At 42.3% G+C, this 21,406-nt stretch overlaps 1 protein-coding gene across 2 annotated transcripts; it reads left to right on the forward strand.

Moving 5' to 3' along the window:
- The first annotated feature begins 12,790 nt into the window (after positions 1 to 12,790).
- Positions 12,791 to 16,236, forward strand: LSM5 (LSM5 homolog, U6 small nuclear RNA and mRNA degradation associated). 2 transcript variants are annotated; one of them, XM_005673272.4, is made up of 5 exons: positions 12,791 to 12,859; positions 13,863 to 13,958; positions 14,794 to 14,821; positions 15,525 to 15,597; positions 15,977 to 16,236. In XM_005673272.4, exons 1-5 carry the CDS (start codon positions 12,814 to 12,816, stop codon positions 16,007 to 16,009), a joined length of 276 nt encoding a protein of 91 aa, XP_005673329.1. In that variant the 5' UTR covers positions 12,791 to 12,813; the 3' UTR covers positions 16,010 to 16,236. The 2 variants fall into 2 exon arrangements, with proteins under 2 accessions (XP_005673329.1, XP_005673330.1); XM_005673273.4 differs by lacking the exon at positions 15,525 to 15,597.
- Positions 16,237 to 21,406: the final 5,170 nt, after the last annotated feature.

Raw genomic sequence — 21,406 nt, forward strand, 5'->3', positions numbered from 1 at the left:
AAAATGATTATTCTAGTCCTGCTATTTTCAAAAACAATATTTTCAGAGTTCCTGTTGTGGCTCAGTGGTAATGAACCCGACTAGTATCCATGAAGATGCGCGTTCACTTGCTCAGTAGGTTAAGGCTTTGCAGTGAGATGTGGTGTAGTTCGCAGATGCCAGTGGGATCCTGCCTATGCTGGCAGCTGCAGCTTGGATTTGACCCTAGCCTGGGAACTTTCACATGCCGTATGTACTGCAGTCCTACAAAATAAAAAATTAAAAATAAAAAAACAACATTGTTTTCATTTTGTCTTTTTCTGGGTTTAGTACCCTAAACCCAGTTAACCCAAAATATATGGAGTCTTTTGGCACTAGGGTCTTTTATTTCCTTACTGACTGTACTAGTTCAATTTTCACTGGAAATACTAACAGATTGAACAAGGCAGTTTGGGAATTAGGTACCTGCTTCAAATAGAATTCACAATTTATTACAATAACTGGCTGGGATTACAAGTTGCACATCCCTTAGTTTAGACAACCCTAACAACTGATATCTTCCATTTCTGGCCTTGAGACCTGCATTCTACTCTAAGTACAGATGAGAAAGACAGTACAGTCTTCTTATACTTTCTAAGATTCAGGAGAACTGTTTAAATGCTCATAAAAATATCAAAGAAAATTTTCAAGATGTTGTACTATTTCTTTTAGGTATTACAAAATTCATGGCATTGGCTCAACTGCGTGTGAAACTATAATATTCCTTGTATATAGAATATGTTACTGTTTTCTTCCATCTGCCTTGACATTTTCTACATTAGCCTAGCTAAAATTAAAGTGAAATTGAACATCTTTTTAAGATATAAAGGCAGGGCATCTTAGGACTCTGTAGCTATAGTGAATGCCAATTGTTTAATTCATTGTACAGGAGACCCCAGTCATAGCTTTATAAAAAATCTGTGTCATATTGCATCCTGGTGCCTCCAACTAAGATTAAATCATTTGTTCATAACCATTATGTTGCTTAAATGTTTAAAAATATGTCATTTAAAATAATGCTTTAGGAGTCCTGCTATGGCGCCATCAGTGACATCTCTGCAGTGCTGGGACTCAGGTTAGATCCCCAGCTGAGCATAATGGGTTAAGGATCTGGCATCACCTCAGCTGTGGGTCAGATCTGACCACTGACCTGGGAACTCCATATGCCATGGGGTAGCCAAAAAAAAAAAAAAAATGCCGTAAACAAAGAAGATATGTTACTGGGGAAATTGATAGATAAAGTAATCAGGGGGGTTTCCAGAATTTTTCCCATCTGTAATTACAGACTGGTCCTTTTAACAGTTTAGAATAGTACATTTTATAATTTTTTTTTTAATGGCCACACTTTTGCTATATGGAAGTTCCAAGGCCAGGGATTAAATGAGTCACAGCTGTGGCAGCACTAGCTCTTTTAATCCATTGTGCTGGGCTGGGAATCAAGCCCGTGCCTCCCCAGCAACTGGATTCTTAAACCACTGTGCCACAGTGGGCACTCCTACAATTGTTTTTAATGAGTTGTATTAATATAAAATAAATTTGATAGGGATGGAGTAGGATAGTTACACAGGTAATTGTGAAAGTCCCAATAGGGGACCGTAAATATAGAGGGAAACCTAGGGAACTGTGGGAGGTCACTGTAAGTTAATAATCACTCAAGAAACCCATGAGAATGAAGCAGCCTTGCTTAACTATAAAACCAGAAATGAAAGCATGAGATAGGCCTCAGGTCTATTAAGTGAAAAGATAAAATGAGGCCTGCATTCAAGTTCAGCAAGATAATGATCCTTAGGACCAAGGAGAGGAATTTAAGGGAACGATGGCATTCCAAAGTAGGAGACCCTCATTATACAGAAACCTGAGATGACTGAACATGTTTTAGCATATATTACCATCCTTCTGCTGATCTGAATAATCGCCAGTCCTAGTTTGACCTCATAGGGTCAAATACTCTACTTACTCACTGGGAAGAGGAACTAATGATGTAATCTGAAGTCTACTCAAAGAAAAGAGGAAGGTGGTCTGGGAGTTCCCGTGGTAACTCAGTGGTAACAAACCCAACTAGTATCCAGGAGGATGCAGGTTCAATCCCTGGCCCTGCTCAGTGGGTTAAGGATCCATCGTTGCCGGGAGCTGTGAGGTAGGTCCCACGTGTTGCTGTGGCTGTGGCGGACACCAGCAGCTACAGCTCTGGTTCGACCCCTAGCCTGGTAATTTATATATGCTGCAGGTGCAGGCCTAAAAAGGAAAAAAAAAAAAAAAAAAAAAAAACAGAAGAAGGCTGTCTTTTCCCCTTTCCACTTGCTTGGATTATAAAAAAATGTATCCCACCTAATCCTCGGGGCAGTGCTTCTTTGCCTGCCTGCTTGTATCTCTCACAAGCACCCTATCTTTTTTTTTTTTTTTTTTTTTTTTTTGGTCTTTTTAGGGCCGCACTCGCAGCATATGGTGGTTTCCAGGGTAGGGGTCGAATCAGAGCTGTAGCCACTGACCTACGCCACGGTCACAGCATCACGAGATCCAAGCCATGTCTGCGACCTACACCACAACTCATGGCAATGCTGGATCCTTAACCCACGGAGCGAGGCCAGGGATTGAAACTGTGACCTCATGGATGCTAGTCAGATTTGTTTCCGCTAAGGCACGATGGGAACTCTACAACTGTCCCATCTTAATAAATCTATTTCTTGCTTATCACTCTGTCTCTCGCTGAATTCCTTCTGTGCCAAGACACAAAAACGTGAACTTCAGTAAATCCAGACACCAGGTGATTGATTCTAATTAGAAAACTGTGGGTTCAAGTCCCAATCTGGCTTATGGCTGTATTCAAGTCCTAGCCAGTGGGTTCAAGTACCTGGATTTTGGCTAGGTTCAAGTCATAAGTCCTGCCAGTTTCAAATTCATTGACAACATAGTGTCCTTAAGGACAAATATCTATTGAGAGAAAAATAGAAATTTCTCCCTTATTTGGAAGATTTTCTGGCATTTTTATGATGATATTCATAATCCAGGGAAAGAATTAAAAATGCTTTTTGCAGAGTTCCTGTTGTGGCACAGTGGAAACAATCTGACTAATATCCGTGAGGGTGCAGGTTCGATCCCTGGCCTCGCTACGTGGGTCAGGGATCTGGCATTGCCATGAGCTGCGGTGTAGTTTGGCAGATGTGGCTTGGATCTGGCGTTGCTGTGACTGTGGCGTAGGCCCGCAGCTGTAATTCCGATTCGACCCCTAGCCTGGGAACTTCCATATGCTGCTACATTGAAGAGTCTCTTTTAATTACATATAATTTATGATGAATTATATATTCTATGTTCTATCTGCTCTGTAATAAGACCTAATGGGAGAAAAACCCTTTAGACCTAGAGGTATGACATGTTTTCAAATTCATTAAAAATGAATTCTTATTCTGGAACTGGTCTGTTGTTTCTTTTTATGTCATGCTTTAGGAAAGAATTCAATAACATAAAACCACCCCCTTCCTGCAATCCCCATTAACTGTGCTGTGTAAATGAATTATATCTCCTTTTCCAGAGTATAAAGAGACTTTCTTTACTCTTCTCAATAGTATTGAAGATTGCTAATGTAATTTTGCTCTTGTAATGGAAAACAAAGTATTGACTTTCTTAAAGCATATTTTTTCTGAATTTTAAACTCTATCAGATAGCAACAATACCTTGAATTTGGTCCCTACTCACATCAGGATATGCTGAAAATAAAACAAGAATAGAAATCCAAAAAAAAAAAAAGAAAAAAAACAGGAAAAGAAAAGGGTTTCACAAACAAATTTAGCATTACTTTGTCTTTAGAACATGTCAATATTAAGGAGGTTGTTGATGGATATGAATGAAAATGTGAATCAATTTAGAAAACATTATACCCTACAGTACACTTGGGACTGTGGTAGGCATACCACATTCAAAAAATTGCAAGCATATGGGGGGACAGTTCCCAGATGGAAAGAAACAGATAATAACTTTTTGACATAAAAGAAACCACTTTAGGCCTAAGCCACTTTATGATCTAAGCCTGGCCATAAGGCTTGCCCACAACAGGTCTCAGTAATAATGATCTTAGAAAAAAACAACAAAGGACTGTTATCAGACAAGAGAAGTAACAATAGCAAAGATAATAAATCAGTTTTAAAGACTCATAATGGTTTCAATAATAAAGATTAGCTAGAAGCACTTACTTGAGCTGCTTTGCAGAATTTAAATCCCTCTCAAGCACCACATCACCAGGAACATAAGGGTTGATGATATTAACCTTTTCTGACCTTCGTGCCTTCAATCAATTAAAGCTTTAACTCCTGGACCTTTGACCCAATTCTATGCTGAATTTTCTGCTCACATCTCTTTTTCTTCTTTTGTCTTTTCTAGGGCTGCACCCGCGGCATATGGAGGTTCCTGGGCTAGGGGTCTAATCAGAGCTGTAACCGCCAGCCTACACCAGAGCCACAGCAACACAGGATTGGAGCTGCGTCTGGGACCTACATCACAGCTTGCAGCAATGCTGGATCCTTAACCCACTGGGTGGGGCCAGGGATGGAACCCACAACCTCATGGTTCCTTGTCAGATTCAGATTCCTTAACCGCTGAGCCACAACAGGAACTCCATCTGCTCACAATTCTTTATGAATATGCATGTACCCTTATCTTAAGACCTCCCCAATTTTGCTGTTTGGGGATGTACTCTTTTGGGAATGGTCCCAGATGTTACCCTTACTAACTGCAAGTATAAGTCCTTCCATCTCTAGATCTTTGGCTTGGTTGTGTCTTTTGTCTAGACACACACCAAGAGATAAACCCAGTTTTCCAGTAGCAAAACTGCTCCCTTAAAATAGCTTATGCTTTTATTATTTATTTATTTATATATTTTTTAGGGCCGCAGTTACGACATATGAAAATTCCCAGGCTAGGGGTCGAATTGGAGCTACACCTGCTGGCCTACACCACAGCTTGCAGCAATGCCAGATCCTAAACCTACTGAGCAGGGCCAGGGATCAAACCAACATCTTCATGGTAGTCAGGTTTGTTTCTTCTGAGCTACAATGGGAACTTCAGGTGGCTTATATTTTTAAAAGTAAAAATGTGGGAGTTCCAGCTGTGGTGTGGGGGTACGTCACAGCAGTGGCTTGGATTCAACCACTGGCCTGGGAAGTTTCATATGCCATGGGTGTGGCATAAAAGAAAAAACTAAAAAATACATAAATAAAGGTAAGATTGATGTGAAACCAGCTAGATGGCAATGCTAGCTTTTGTAGCACACACTTTACACCAAACATCATGTTAAATAATAGAAAACAAAAATAAGTTCCCGTTGTGGCTCGGTGGAAACGAACCCAACTAGTATCTATGAGGATGCAGGTTTAATCTCTAGCCTTGCTCGGTGGGTTAAGGATTTGGCATTTCCATGAGTGTGGTGTAGGTCACAGACACAGCTTGGATCCCGTGATGCTGTGGCTGTGGTGTAGGCTGGCAGCTGCAGCTATGATCTGACCCCTAGCCGAGAACTTCTTTTTAGGTGTGGCCCTAAAAAGAAAAAAAAAGAAACCCTAATAGCTCATTTAATGAGAAAGTACTATGTGCCAGTCCTCTGCTAACTGCTTTTCATGGATTATATCATCTAATTTTCACATCAACTTTAATAGATACTATTATTCTTGTTCTTTCCAATGGGTAAATTGAGACCTACATTGAATAGCTTGCCCAAGGTCAAATACTAGAAAGAATTGTGATGGAGATGAGATTTGAATCACAGTGTTTTAACTTCAGCACTCGACTGTTTTCCAAAATTCTTGACTTTGAGGAACCCACAGTCTTTTACAGGAGTAGGGTGGGATGGGGTGGGATGCATATTAATTACCCCCTGGATAGATAACCCTAAGAGAATGTTGCCAGGTACAAGTTTATGTGCTCTGATACACAGTGAGGCCAAACAAACCTAAATGTCTCAGTTTGGAGAAGAGAAATGTTTATAGCAGGGCCAAGCATGGAGAAAGGGTAGCTTGTGCCCCACCTCCCCCCCAAAAAACCCCTGACCTCTCTGATAGTCTTGGGGGAGAAGTTTTCTTTAGGCCACACCCATGGAATGTGGAAGTTCCTGGGCCAGGGATCCAACCCAGTGGCCTCAGACACAACAGTGACAATGCCAGGTCCTTAAGCAGTTGAGCCACCAGGGAACTCTCTTCATTGTTTCTGGACCACTCCTCCCTTGTTTCTGCATCCCCTCCCTTCCCTGATTACAACTGTTTGAATCTGTCCTTTGGAACTCAGGGAAGGTTAAGGAAGTTAAATGAGCCTAATTCCAACCAACAAGAAACAAGACAGGGAAAGGCTATTATACACAGGAGGGTCCCACAGGGTCCCACTTAGTTTTAAGAACACGTTGAGAGCTTTCTGAGAGCTATTTACATTGATGCAGGATAATAAGAAAGCCCAAGTTTGCAAGTCAGAGAAGCATCATGGAAGTGGTCATATTTGAACTGGGTCTTGAAGGATGAATGGGACTTATCAGAACTCAGGGGCAGTATTCTAAATGCCGTAGTAAAATCATATAATCTCTATGTGTTAGAGGTAGAGTGGAATAGTTACACAGCAGGGAACCGTAGATGGAAAGGGAAAACTAGGGAACTTTGGGGAACCACTGTAAGTTAATAAACCAAAAGAACATCTTAGAATGAAACAGGCTTCCTTAACTATAAACCATAAATAAAAGCAAGAGATATGCCTCAGGTCATTAAGTGAAAGATAAAATGAGGCCTGCATTCATGTTCAGGAAGACAATGATTCTTAGCACCAAGGAGAGGAATTTAAGGGAAAGATGGCATTCCAAAGTAGGAGACCCTCAGAGTTCCCATTGTGGCTCAGTGGTTAATGAATCTGACTAGGAGCCACGAGGTTGCAGGTTCGATCCCTGGCCTTGCTCAGTGGGTTAAAGATCCAGTGTTGCCGTGAGCTGTGGTGTGGGTTGCAGACTTGGCTTGGATCCCGCATGGCTGTGGCTGTGGTGTAGGCCAGTGGCTACAGCTCTGATTAGACTCCTAGCCTGGGAACCTCCATATGCTGTGGGAGTGGCCCTAGAAAAGGCAAAAAGACCAAAACAAAACAAAACAAAACAAAAAAAACCCAGAAAAACAAACAGAAAACAAAGTAGGAGACCCTCATTATGAGGCAGAATATTAACTCAGGTAGTCAGAGTAGGAGCATGGGCTTCATGCATTCTTTGATATGGCCATTGATGAACATTTGTGACTTAAGGGCTCCAGGGAGTAGCATCCCCACAGGCCTTGTTTACTGTAGGGAGTGTACCTTCGCCCAGATGGACATTAATCCCTAATCCCCTGTGACTCAGTTTAGGGGAAGAAAAGGGCAAATAAACTATGAGACTTAAGGGACATTTCCACCCCTAGGACCCTATTGGACAAGGACTGATATAGGTAACTGAGCAAGGCCAATGGGAGAAGATCAGATCTCTCTGGACCCCACGTTGGTACCACCCCAACTTTAAGGAATAAAAATCCCTATAGGACAATAGAGAAAGGGGGCTGTTCTCCAGCCTCCCAGCAATACCGGGAGCTATCTGCTTTCCTTTAACAAAAACTTTGCTTGCTTGCTGCCTGTGTGTTCTCGGAGTTCATTCTTCGGCTGTAACGAACAAGAACCCGGATTCTGGTAGGTATCATCTTTCCGCTATCAATTATACAGAAACCTGAGATGATTCAACATATTTTAGCATATATTACCATTCTTCTGCTGATTTGAATAAGTGCCATGACAGTCCTAGTTTGATCCAATAGGGTCAAATATTCTCTTACCTCATATTTGAAGGAAGAGCTAATGATATAAACCTGATGTTTACTCAAAGAATGAGGAAGAAGGCAGTCTTTTTACCCTTCCCCACTTTCCTTGAATTGTAAAACTATAGCACACCTAATCCTCAGGGCAGAGCCTTCTCACCCGCCTGCTTCTATCCCTCACAAGGCCTATCTTCATAAATCTATTTCTTGTCTATTTGTCTCTTGCTGAATTCCTTCCGAGCTGAGACACAAAGATCCTGAGCCTCAGTAAGTCCAGACAAGCAATCAAGTGAGTGATTCTAATTAAAAAACCCATGGGTTCAAGTCCCAAACCGGATTTAGGCTGGGTTCGAGTCAGAGGTGTGTGGATTTCATAAGGACTGGGGTTGTTAAAGGAAAGCATTTAGAAAGGGGAGGGTCCTAGGCCAAACTCAGAGGAAGTATTTAAGATTTAAATTACCAGGACCCTTTGGGGCCTTCTGGGGCAGGACCTTCCACGACATCCTCTGCTTTAGCTCCTATCTGAAGTACCTAGATAACAGTATCTACTGAACATTTCCTGAGTTGTTTTACTGTTTAGGAAACCCTGCCTCACCCCTTCACTACCACTGAAAGGAATAGGTCAACTACTTGATGACCAGGAGCACATAGCCATGCCTGGAGGCTAAGGACTTACGGAGCAAAAGGACTGATGTTAACCCTTGTGACACTGCCCTGTTATCTCACTTCTGGAGCAAAAGGACTGATGTTAACCCTTGTGACACTGCCCTGTTATCTCACCGTTAGCCAATTGGAGAATTGAACAGGAGTTGATCTCCCTGTGACTCCATTCCCATACCTGGCCTTTAAAAATCCTTTGCTGGAGATCCCATGTGGCTCAGCTGGTTAAGGACCCGATGTAGTGGATGTAGTGTCCATGAGGATGCGGATTTGATTACTGGCCTCCCTTGTGTGTTAAGCATCCAATGAGGCTGGCCGGCTGCGGTGCAGGTTGCAGATGCAGTTCAGAGCTTTCAGCTTGGATCCTGTGTTGCCGTGGCTGTGGCATGGACCTCAGCTGCAGCTCTGATTCAACCTCTAGCCTGGGAACTTTCATATGATGCAGGTGAGTGAAGCCGTTAAAAAAAAAATAAAATAAAAAAATCTTTGCTAAGGACTTCCCTGGTGGCTCATGGCTCAGCTGATTAAGGATTCAGCATTGTCACTGCTAGGGCTCAGGTCACTGCTGTGGTGAAGCAGGGTTTGATCCCTGGCCCAGGAACTTAACACATACCACTGGTGTGGCCTAAATAAATACATACGCAAAAATAAAAAATAAAAATGCTTTGGAGTTCCTGTCATGGCACAGAAGAAACGAATCCGACTAGGAACCATGAGTTTGCAGGTTCGATCCCTGGCCTCTCTCAGTGGGTCAAGGATCCAGTGTTGCTGTGAGCTGTGGTGTGGGCTGGCAGCTGCAGCTCCAATTTGGTCCCTAGCCTGAGAACTTCCATATGCCTCGGGTGCAGCCCTAAAAAGCAAAAAATAAAAAGTAAAAAAAAAATTTTTTTTAATGCTTTGCTGAAACCCTTGGGGGAGTTTGGGGTTTTGGGGGGGAGGGTGGCACACCAGTCTCCTTGCAATAAGCCTTTCTCTGCTCCAAAATGTTTCTGTTTGTTTGTCCTCACTGTGTGTAGGGATCTCTAACAGCAAGAGATGTTCAGAGGAGGGTACATGCCAATTGCAAACAGTATTTCCTCTGCTTGGAATGCTGCTCCTGTCCCTGCCTTTTTTTTTTTTTTTTTTTGTCTTTTCCAGGGCCACACCTGTGGCATATGAAGGTTCCCAGGCTAGGGTCTAATCAGTGCTATATCTGCCGGGCCTACACCAGAGCCACAGCAGCAGGGGATCCCAGCCATGTCTGCGACCTACACCACAGCTCACGGCAACACCAGATCCTTAAACCACTTAGCGAGGCCAGGGATTGAACCTGCAACCTCATGGTTACTAGTTGGATTCGTTAACCACTGTGCCATGACAGGAACTCCTACCCCCTTCTGATGGTCCAATATTTATTCATCTTCCAAGACTAGATTCCAATCAATTCCTTTGTGAAGCTTTACAAACTATGTAGCCAATGAGCAAATTATTTAACCTCTCTGAATATAAGGAACTTTATCTGAACACCTGTCTCAAAGGATAGTCATAAAGATTGGAAGTAAAGGAGTTCCCGTCGTGGCGCAGTGGTTAACGATTCCGACTAGCAACCACGAGGGTGTGGGTTCGATCCCCAGCCTTGCTCAGTGGGTTGAGGATCTGGCTTTGCCATGTGAGCTGTGGTGGAGTTTGCAGACACAGCTCAGATCCCGGGTTGCTGTGGCTGTGGCGTAGGCCAGTGGCTACAGCTCCGATTCGACCCCTAGCCTGGGAACCTCCATATGCTGTGAGAGCATCCCAAGAAATGGCAAAAAGACAAAAAGACAAAAAGACAAAAAAAAAAAAAAAAAAAAGATTGGAAATAAGTTTATTTGGTTTTTTTTCCTAGTACATTGTAGGTACTCAATATTTATGGAATGAAAAAAAAAAAAAAGCCAGAATTGGCTTAGTATTTATTTAGAAGGAGGCAGAACCCTAGGGGGCCTCGAACCCCTAGGGGGCCTCAATCTAAAGGGCCCACTTATATTGGATTCTGAACCCTCTCATTGGTATTTGCCTTAAATCATACCCACTTCTCTAGGATCCCTAAAACTAAAAGAGGTCTTTTTGCTTTACACATTAAATTCCATGTACCTTGTATTTCTTTGGGGGGGCCACACCCTCGGACTATGGAGGTTCCCAGGCTAGGGGTCCAATCAAAGCTGTAGCCTCTGGCCTACACCACAGCTCACAGCAACTTGGGATCCTTAACCCACTGGGCAAGGCTAGGGACAAAACTTACATCCTCGTAGATACTGGTCAGATTTGTTTCCGCTGAGCCACAATGGGAACTCCTGTCTTGTATTGTTTGAAAGTTGTCCATTTATCCTTTAGCTCCTGTAAGGGCAGAAAATTTCATGGTTCTGTTCTTTATATTGTTTTATATTCAGCAAAATGCCAGAGACTGTACAACTAAAAGTATTCAATGAATGAATGATGGGAGCTTTACAACCATTTGTTGTATGAATGAATGTTTTTCCTGGTTTCTCCTGCTTAGAGTCTTTAGCTTTAAGTTCCTCTGTTACAAACATAAAATAGACTAAGGCAGAGAATTTGTTTGCTTTCTCTTTTCAAAATAGAAGTGTAAAAAGTTCTTCCAGTGATATCATTGACATAGAGTGACATCTGGTGGTTGTCTCTCAATGTGTTTGTGGAAGAAAGTGAATACAAAAAGTCTGAAAGACACCTAAATACAAGATTAAGAGCAATGCATTTTAAAAAGTAGTAGAAAATAAAACATATTTTAAATCCCTCCTATCACAGAAAAGTTCTTTCTTTTTTCTTTTTTTTTTTTTAAGGGCCGAACCCACGGCATATAGAAGTTCCCAGGCTAGGGGTTGAATTGGAGCTGTAGCTGTGGCCTACCTACAGCCACAGCCGCACTGTATCAGAGCCACCTGTGCGACCCACACCAGCGCTCAGAGCAAGGCCAGGTCCTTAATCCACTTATCAAGGCCAGGGATTGAACCCTTGTCCTCAAGGATACTAATCCAGTTCCTTACCTTTGAGCCACGAGGGGAACCCCCAGAAAAGTATTTCTTTAAAGCTAGCTATGGGTTTGCAAACTTTTTTTCCTTTGGTCTTTTTAGGGCCGCACTCTGCAGTCTATGGAGGTTCCCAGGCTAGGGGATCAAATCGTAGCTGTAGCTTCTGGCCTAGGCCACAGCAAAGCAGATCCCAGCCACGTCTGAGACCTACAATTGCAGTTCATGACAACCCCGGATCCTTAGCCCATTGTGTGGGGCCAGGGATCCAATCCCCTGTCCCCAGGTACTGGTTGGGTTCCTTACCACTGAGCCACAATGGAAACTCCTACACTGAACCTTTAAAAGAAGGTAGGGGAGTTCCTGTGGTGGCTCAGTGGTTAAGGAATCCGACTAGGAACCATGAGGTTGCCTGTTCGATCCCTGGCCTCGCTCAGTAGGTTAAGGATCCGGCGTTGTGCCTGAGTTGTGGTGTAGGTCGCAAACGTGGCTTGGATCTGGCAGTTGCTGTGGTTCTGGCGTAGTCTGACAGCAACAGCTCCGATTAGACCCCTAGCCTGGGAACCTCCATATGCTGCAGGTGCAGCCCTAGAAAAGAAAAGAAAAGAAAAAAAAAAAAAAAAAAAAGGTAGGGAGTTCTCCTTTGTGGCTTAGAGGATTAAGAATCCAACTAGTATACCTGAGCGTGTGTTGGATTCCTGGGGTCGTTCAGTGGATTAAGGATCCCCTTGTTGCTGCGAGCTGCGGCTCAAACCCACATTGCTGTGGCTGTGGCTAGGCCGGCAGCTGCAGCTCGATTTGACTCCTAGCTTGGGAACTTCCATGTATCTGCTCTGTGGCCTTAAAAAGAAAAAAAAAAAAAAAAAAAAAAAAAAAGCGGTAGATTCCTGTAAAAAAAAAAAGTTTTTGCTTTTGTTTTTTAACAAAAATTGCAACACAATAAAATCAGTGGCGGAAAAAATATTTATGTTGGTCTTCAGAAGATCCTTGGTTGAAATGAAATATAACCCAGGGAAAATCAAACGACTCAAACGTTTCTATTTTGCAGTCTTCCAGGTTGAGGAATATTTTATTTATAAGGCAAGATATCTTTAATTTGTCTTGGAAACTTGGAGGGCAAAGTATCTGCTGAGGCCGCAGAATGTTCAACGCACTGATGTATTCCCCCGGATCTCGTTGCGGAGGAAAGAAGTGACTCCGAGCGATTCACGTAGGACTGGCCCGATCGCACGCTCGGCCTCAGATTGGTCGAGCCTGGCCGGGCTAGGGGAAAAAAGCGGAAGCGCGCTCTTTCAAACTCGCCTTCCCAACGTCGGTAGAGGCTGGCCACTTCCGGCGTAGCCATGGCGGCTAACGCTACGACTAACCCGTCGCAGCTGCTACCTCTAGGTAATCGTTGTCCTGTGGGGAGCTGGGGAGGGGAGCTGAAGGGTTGCGGGCCGAGGGCCAGCGCAGTCCTTGACTGAGTGTTAGAGAAATGTATCTGACCAATTGTTTTCTTTATCCGCGGCTCTTTGGGCTCTAAGGCTCTGAGGCCTCAGGCCGCCCGCGTCTTTTCGGCGTGGAAGGGTTTTCTTGAGCCAGGACTTTCTGAGTTCTCACACCAAACCGTCACTGGAAAAGGTTCACACTTAGTGAATGCGTCGTCGGCCTTTTTTGTTGTGAGTTCGCCTTTACAGTAGTGGATAGCAGTCCCATTCTTCTACCTGGCATTTAAAATCCCTAGGTTAGACCCTGTTGTCTGTCTGGCCCGTTATTGAGAGAGGTAGCGGGGTCTGCAATGAGCTTTAAAAGGGGACACTGGAAATTAGCTCTGATTGTCATTCATTTATTCCACAAACAGTTTTTGCGCATCTGTAGACTAGACATCGTAACTTAGCTTCAGGTAGCATTCATGCCAGCGCAGGAGACAGGATGCCAGACAATTAAACATCATACCAAGTAACAGTAATTCTGCTGAAGAGATATTCAAGCTGCTCTCAGAGAACAGAGGATAGCCGTCTTGGGGCTGGGGAAGACAGTTATGTCTTTTTCTAATATTTTGTATCTGAAGGGTAATTAAGTTAGTGGACGTGGCGGTAATTGGAAAGTTTTTTCCTTCATTGAACAAAAAAAAGTTTCTTTTTAGGCCCGCACCCGAGGCACATGGAGGTTCCCAGGCTAGGGGTCCCATTGGAACTGTAGCTGCTGGCCTTCGTTTCTGCTGCGCCACAACGGGAACTCCCGAGACCTGAAGTTTTTGAGTGAATCCTTTTCTTGGTTTATCTTTCACCATATGTAAGTAATAAGTGCCAGTAAGTACTCACATATTTCTTGAAGTAATGAATGTGCAAAATAATTTTTTTCACCCCTCCCCCCACTTATTTTTCTTTTAAAAAACCTGTATCTATAGAGCTTGTAGACAAGTGTATAGGATCAAGAATTCACATTGTGATGAAGAGTGATAAAGAGATTGTTGGCACGCTTCTCGGATTTGATGACTTTGTCAGTATCCTTTTAAAAAGTGGGGGTATGGGTTTTTCTTTGTTTTTTAATTTAAAAAATTTTTTTTTGTTATTATTTTTTATGTCTTTTCTAGGGCTGCTCCCATGGCATATGGAGGTTCCCAGGCTAGGGGTCGAATCGGAGCTGTAGCCACCGGCCTACACCAGAGTCACAGCAAAGCGGGATCCGAGCTGCATCTGAAACCTACACCACAGCTCACGGCAACGCCGGATCCTTAACCCACTGAGCAAGGCCAGGGACGGAACCCGCGACCTCATGGTTCCTAGTCGGATTTGTTAACCACTGCGCCACGACGGGAACTCCATCTTCAGTTTTTTTTAAAAAAGTAAGAACTATAGTCAGTGCTTACTGATTATTATAATAAAAATTAATTTATTCTCATGGAATTCGTGGTAGTGTTTTAAGGGGTGTGTGTACCCCTACCAATCGCAAGCAATTTGAATTTGAGTCATTATGTTAAATGTTATTTTTTTATTTTTATTTTTTGTCTTTTTGCCTTTTCTAGGGCCGCTCCCTCGGCATAGGGAGGTACTCAGACTAGGGGTCTGATCGGAGCTGTAAGCTGCTGGCCTACGCCAGAGCCACAGCAATGATGTATCCAAGCCACATCTTCGACCTACACCACAGCTCATGGCAACGCCAGATCCTTAACCCACTGAGCAAGGCCAGGGATTGAACCCGCAACCTCATGGTTCCTAGTTGGATTTGTTAACCACTGAGCCATGATGGGAACTCCCAATGTTATAATTAAAACTGAACAAAGACAGAAGCCAGAGTAAATTTAACATGGTATATATTTTCTTAACACCAAATTTCAGATATGGTACTGGAAGATGTCACTGAATTGTGAGTAGTGTTAAAAATTAAAGAATTGGGCAGGGGGAATCTCTCTTTAAGGCAGTTGTAGCACTGTTGAGTCAGTAAAATGATGTATGAGAAAACACTGCCTGTTTGAATCACTAACATAGAAATTTTATGACTGAGGTTAGTAAAATTGGATTGTAGGATTATTACCTTAATTGTTAGGAAATTAGTGGAAACAAAGCTTTAAGGTAAAAGACACTAAAAGCAGTGAGGGATCTTAGGGCTCAGATCAAAAGTATTTAATACTTTGAATTGAATATAGAAAATGTAAATGATGGCTCAATTATATTAATTATAAAGATTGTGACCAGTAGTAGATCTGCTTTCAGAATTGAATTGATTACAGAATGGTATAATGGATAGGAAGCAGAAGCAAATGAATGGTTAAAAAAAATGAGGATAGTAAACATTTTATTTCATATTTGATCTCCTAGGCAAGTTTTAGCTTTTTAAGTGAAGATCAGCCCTAGTGGATGTGGATCTTAGATGAGCCCGTCAACTCTATTCCCTGTGGGGAAGAATAAACCAATGGATAACTTTTGTCTCATGTTTTCATTTATATATAATAATTAGCCTTTTGGGGGAATCAAAATGTTGGCTTTGACAATCACTGTTTATCCTGACTTTTTGTTTTGTTTTAATTTTTTCTTTATTTTTATCCTGACTTTTTAAAAAATCTGTTTAGTGAAATCACACCAGAAGGAAGAAGAATTACTAAGTTAGATCAAATTTTGCTAAATGGAAATAATATAACAATGGTAAGATACAGTAAAGCTATTTTATTTAGATGTTAAGCCATTTTTATGGGGCAGGGATTACAGAACTAACTTGTCTAAATGCTTGTGGCCCAGTGGTACTTAAAATGGGAAAGGGATGCTGGTGGTCAGGGCTCTAAAGCCATTAAAGATGACATTAGGCCTAAGATTAGTTTGTGATTATTAATCATTTATTTTACCAAGAGTCATTGTGGAGACATTAAGTATTGAGGGTGGTGGCATTGTAAAATAGCAGTGACTTGGAGAAAATGGGAATATGGGGGAGGAGCAAAGTGGTGTGGCTTTAGTCAATGGGGAGCTCTCAGTAGGGGTTTTTATATTGTGTAGTAGTGATGATTTTAAGCTTTTTCCTTTTTTGCAGCTGGTTCCTGGAGGAGAAGGACCTGAAGTATGAATGGATTTCTTCACTTATGCTAGATTCTGTTTTGTCTTATGACAACAAAATGTAACTTTTTTTTAAACTTTTAATGAACATTTGGATTCTGTGAAGCCAAGTTTCCCGTTAAAGGGAAATGCTTTGAAGAGGCATTGTTAATGTCAATTTTTGTAAATTAATCATGATTATCTTGGGAAAAGAATAGTTTGTTCTTTGAAGACAAAAATAAAGGTGTTTTTGGTAAACTGTTATTTTATTCATTATACTGTAGTAGCTAGCGGAACAAAACTTATTTTGTCAACTTGCTTTCCTATCATTTTATGTTTATTTGCTTCCTCACTTACACGACCGTTTGATTTTTCAAACAAAAATTGTTCTAAACAAAGTGATGAGCTTTGATTTTGAACAGGTGTGTTTTAAAAAACCAGAAATGATTACTTACAAAATTCAGTTCAAACTCTGATGCCTTGAAATGAGGATTTTTCTACTGAATTCAAGTTGCATTAACTCCTATTAAAAACAGACAAAATATGGAGTTCCTGTTGTGACACAGCGGAAATGAATCCTACTGGGAACCATGAGGTTGTGGGTTCGATCCTTGGCCTTGCTCAGTGGGTTAAGGATCCAGTGTTGGTGTGAGCTGTGGTCTATGTTGCAGACACGGCTCAGGTCCCGAGTTGCTGCGTCTATGGCATAGGCCGGCAGCTGTAACTCTGATTCCGCCCTTAGCCTGGGAACCTCTATATGCCCCGGGTTTGGCCCTAAAAAGAAAAAAAAAAAAAGACAAAATACATGGATAATATATGTACATTGTAGAAAAGTAATTAAAGTAAAAAGGAAAATATTAATCACACCTTGTCTATTTTAGACTTTCTCAGTATCCTCTCAGTACACATTTTATTTCTACAAAAATTTGCTCTTCCCAAATGCAGTTTTGTAGCCTCCACTTAAGACTTTTATTTTTTTAAGGGCCGTATCCGAAGCATATGGAAGTTCCCAGGCTAGGGGTCAAATTGAAGTTGCAGCTGCCAGCCTACCACAGCAACGCCAGATCTGAGCCTCGTCAGCAATGTACACTGCAGCTCCAGGCAGTGTCAAATTCTTAACCCACTGAGTAAGGACAGGAATTGAAACCGAGTCCTCATGGATATTAGTTGGTTTGCCTACCACTAAGCTACAATGGGAACTCCCATTTAAAACTTTTTTTTTGTCTTTTTAGGGCCTCACCTACGGCATATGGGGGTTCCTAGGCTAGGCAACGCTGGATCCAAGCCCCGTCTTCCACCTATGCCACAGCTCATAGCAGCGATGGATCCTTAACCCACTGAGGGAGGCGAGGGATCCAACCTGCGTCCTCATGCATACTAGTCAGATTCACGAGCCACGACGGGGACTCCCAAGACTTTTTTAACTTAAATTCTGTGTCAAATGTTTTGACATTAATATGTGCATAGTATTTCATTAAAAGGGTTTACCGTGACTTATTTAGCCTATTCTTTATTAATGGCCACAGTAGTCTAACTAAATCTTTATGCATTTTTGTTTTTCTTAGAATAAATCATAAATATATAAAGTCAAAAGTTAAGTTATTATCATGTTGCCAAGAAAAAGTTTGTGCCAACCTACATATAGTTGTAGTTTTTCATAGTATGCATCACATATTTACCAGCATTGTCTCTGTTTTATCTTCTCTCTTTGCCATTGTGATAGGCAAAACCTGGTATGTTTAAATTTTTCTATTTTTATTTTTTGTCTTTTTGCCTTTTCTAGGGCTGCTCCCTTGGCATAGAGAGGTTCCCAGGCTAGGGGTCTAATCAGAGCTGTAGCTGCCTGCCTATGCCAGAACCATAGCAACGTGGGAATCCGAGCCGTGACGGGAACTCCTAAATTTTTAAAAATTAATTTGGGAGTTCTTGTTGTGGCGCAGCAGAAACAGATCCAATTAGGAACCATGAGGTTGTGGGTTCGATCCCTGACCTTGCTCAGTGGGTTAAGGATTTGGCATTACCGTGAGCTGTGCTGTGGGTTGCAGATGCGGCTCAGATCTGACGTGGCTATGGCATAGGGCAGCAGCTGTAGCTCCAATTCAACCCCTAGCCTCGGAATCTTCATATGTCTAGGGCGTGGCCCTAAAAAGCAAAAAGTAATAATAATAATAGTAATTTTGAACTCATTTGTTTTTTTTTTGTCTTTTTGTCTTTTTTTGTTGTTGTTGTTGTTGCTATTTCTTGGGCCGCTCCCGCGGCATATGGAGGTTCCCAGGCTAGGGGTTGAATCGGAGCTGTAGCCACCGGCCTACGCCAGAGCCACAGCAACGCAGGATCCAAGCCGCGTCTGCAACCTACACCACAGCTCACGGCAACGCCAGATCGTTAACCCACTGAGCAAGGGCAGGGACCAAACCCGCAACCTCATGGTTCCTAGTCGGATTCGTTAACCACTGCGCCACGACGGGAACTCCTTTGAACTCATTTGTATTTTGTGAATAAGGCTTTTGCTATTGAGATACTTCTCTTATTAATCTGTAGGAATTCTTTATAGGTTACATTTTTTTTTTGGCTATACCTGTAGTATGTGGAAGTTCCCAGGCCAGGGACTGAACTCATGCAACAGCTGTAACTAGAGCCACAGCAGTGACAGTACCAGATGCTTAACATGCTGAGTTACTAGGGAACTCCCTTAATTATCTGACCATTCTCAGAGGCTTTGGGGACAAAATCTAAATTGTTTCCAGGGATCCCAAGAAAATAACCAAAGGAACAGTGGTTGGTTTTTGAGATGACTTCACTATGGCCTGTGCTCTGGTTTTTCAGAGTTAATGGTTAAGCCCAGTGGGTGAAAAGAACAAAAAGATGGAGGGAGTTCCCGTGTGGCTCTGTGGAAATGAAACTGATTAGCATCCATGAAGATACAGGTTCAATCCCCGGCCTTGCTCAGTGGGTTAAGGATCCAGTGTGGCCATGAGCTGTGGTGTAGGTCGCAGACTTGGCTTGGATCTGGCGTATCTGTGGCTGTGGCATAGGTCAGTGGGCACAGCTCTGATTCGACCCTTAGCCTGGGAACCTCCATGTGCCATGGGTGAGGCCCTAAAAAGTAAAAAAAAAAAAAAAAAAACAAAAAGATGGGGAATGTAAGGGCAGAATGCTTATTTTCCACTTTTGGTGTTGTGTTTGTTTTTTTTTCCTACATGGAGTAAGATTAATTAGCATCATGCACCTGGCTCTATCATTTTCCTTCTATTCCAGGAGACATTGACTGAGTATCTAATAAAATATCAGAAGAGGGAAACTGGGCATGCTTACCTCAACTCCTTTTCCCTCTTTGGGTTGAGTTGCCTTCAGGGAACAGATGTTCTCTGCTCTTAACTGTAAGTTTTAGGAAGGTCTGCATGAAGACACGAAGTGGTGTGAGATTATCCAGCAGTTCCTGTAGTTTGATGGGTAAATCTGAATAATTCAGGAGTTCCATACTAAGAAGGTTACAACTACAGCCCACAGATACAAGCTACATCATCCACCTAACATCTGTAAATAATAAAAATATTTTTATCCCTGTCTGTTTACCATTTTACCTTTTTTCTCCATTGGTTCAGAACTCAGTCATGGGGGAGGCGTGCTAATTGCTGGTTCCCTCAAAGACTCCAACCGCTCTCAAACTTTGCTGTACTCACACAACCTCCTTTGTGCTTGTCTCCATCAAATCTGTCCTCCACAGCCATTAGAACATTTGAGTGATTTATTAAATGCAGCATACTGTCATGTGACACTTTGGCTTTTAAATCCTTCAGCAGCTTAACCTCTATACAACAGAAACCCAAGTTCCTTAACAGGCTGCCATGAGGAAAACCTATTGAACTTGTCAACCACATCTAGGTCTTGGCTTAGTAACATAGAATTTGTGACACTGTTCCTTCCTGTTAAAAAAAATTAATCGGTGGTCAATCTAAGGAAGAAATGGAAAAAACTTAATTGACCAACCTGAGAATTGTAACCCAGAAACGTTTCAGAAAGCTCTGAGGACTGTTTTGCCCATTAGATGTCAAGGATCATTATACACATTTTTGAGACAAAAGGTTACACATTAGATGACATTGACACTTTAGACAATCCAGATGCACATACAAAGCAAGTATTGGGTCACCTGGACCTTTTACAAGATTAAGAAGGAAGGCTATCTCCTAGGGAGGTCTGGTTAGTGCAGAAGCATAATACACACTGAAAGGACAGAGAAAGCCCAGGTGGGCAGAGAAAAAAATTTTTATCTAGGAGGTCCCGTTGTGGCCCAGCAGGTTTTGAACCTGATGTGGGTTCAATCCCTGACCTCAGTGGTTTAAGGATCCGGTGTTGGGGCAAGCTGCAGCACAGATTATGGATGCATTTGGATCTGGTGTTGCTATGGCTGTAGGCCTGCATGGGCACTTCCATATGCTGTAGATGTGGCAATAAAAAGGAAAAAGTATATTTAAAATTTTCTTTTCCTGCCATAAAATATGAATTTTAATCAATTTCCCCCTTTTGATTATTAATCTTTTGATAGAAAGCATTCGGATCAAATAATTGGTTTCTCAATGCCATAATAGTAGCATACCTGCCCCACAGCTCACAGAAATGCCAGATCCTTAACCCACTGATCAAAGCCAGGAATCGAACCCACCCACATCCTCATGGATACTAGTTGGTTTGTTACCTCTGAGCCACAACAGGACCTCTGGTAATTCAGTTTTATGGGAACTCAAACAACATGATTAGGTAAAACATTAGGGATTTCCTTATAATGCTAGCAGGTCTTATCTAGGGTAAGCTAGGCTAAGCTAGGTAAGGCCGGCTGGAGGATAGTGATTGGTGTGTATGTATCTTAGATTCCCTTGACACGGAGGCGTTTCCCATCGGTGCAGGCTAACTTAGTTTCTATTTGAGGCATCAGCTGGGTCACTGATGAGGCCTCCATTTTGTGGGTGCCACTATGGGAAGTACTTTTGTCAAGAGTTACATAGGGATTTTTGAGAGCAGGATTTTTTTTTTTTTTTTTAAGGGTTGCACCTGCCACATATGGAAGTTCCCAGGCTAGGGGTTGAATTGGAGCTTCAGCTACCATCCTATGCCACAGCCACAGAAACAAGGGATTGGGATCCAAGCCGCATCTGTGACCTATGGCACAGCTTGCCGAAATGCCAGATCCTTAACCCACTGAGTGAAGCCAGGGATTGAACCCTTATCCTCATGGATACTAGTCAGGTTCTTAACCTGCTAAGCCACGAAAGGAACTCCCCCGAGAGCAGTTTTAACTTTATGCCTTTCTAGATTTCATTAGGCGTACCCTTATGCTCGTAGTTCTCCCTTCTAGTACTTAGCCCTGTGCCTGGCATAGTAACTATTGACTGGTTACTTCTATAAGAAGTAAGATTTTAAGTTGAAT

Source organism: Sus scrofa, chromosome 18 (assembly GCF_054392235.1).
Source record: "Sus scrofa isolate SSC_HxYL_T2T_F1_AM1 chromosome 18, Sscrofa_HxYL_maternal_Yorkshire_Landrace_v2.0, whole genome shotgun sequence".
Taxonomy (NCBI): Eukaryota; Metazoa; Chordata; class Mammalia; order Artiodactyla; family Suidae; genus Sus; species Sus scrofa.

What these genes read in the sequence shown, in the direction of transcription:
- LSM5 (XM_005673272.4), top strand. Translation starts at nt 12,814, where the DNA reads ATGGCGGCTAACGCTACGACTAACCCGTCGCAGCTGCTACCTCTAG. An exon ending in GTCGCAGCTGCTACCTCTAG is followed by an intron (nt 12,860 to 13,862) that starts GTAATCGTTGTC and finishes CTGTATCTATAG; the next exon opens with AGCTTGTAGACAAGTGTATA. An exon ending in CTGGAAGATGTCACTGAATT is followed by an intron (nt 14,822 to 15,524) that starts GTGAGTAGTGTT and finishes AAATCTGTTTAG; the next exon opens with TGAAATCACACCAGAAGGAA.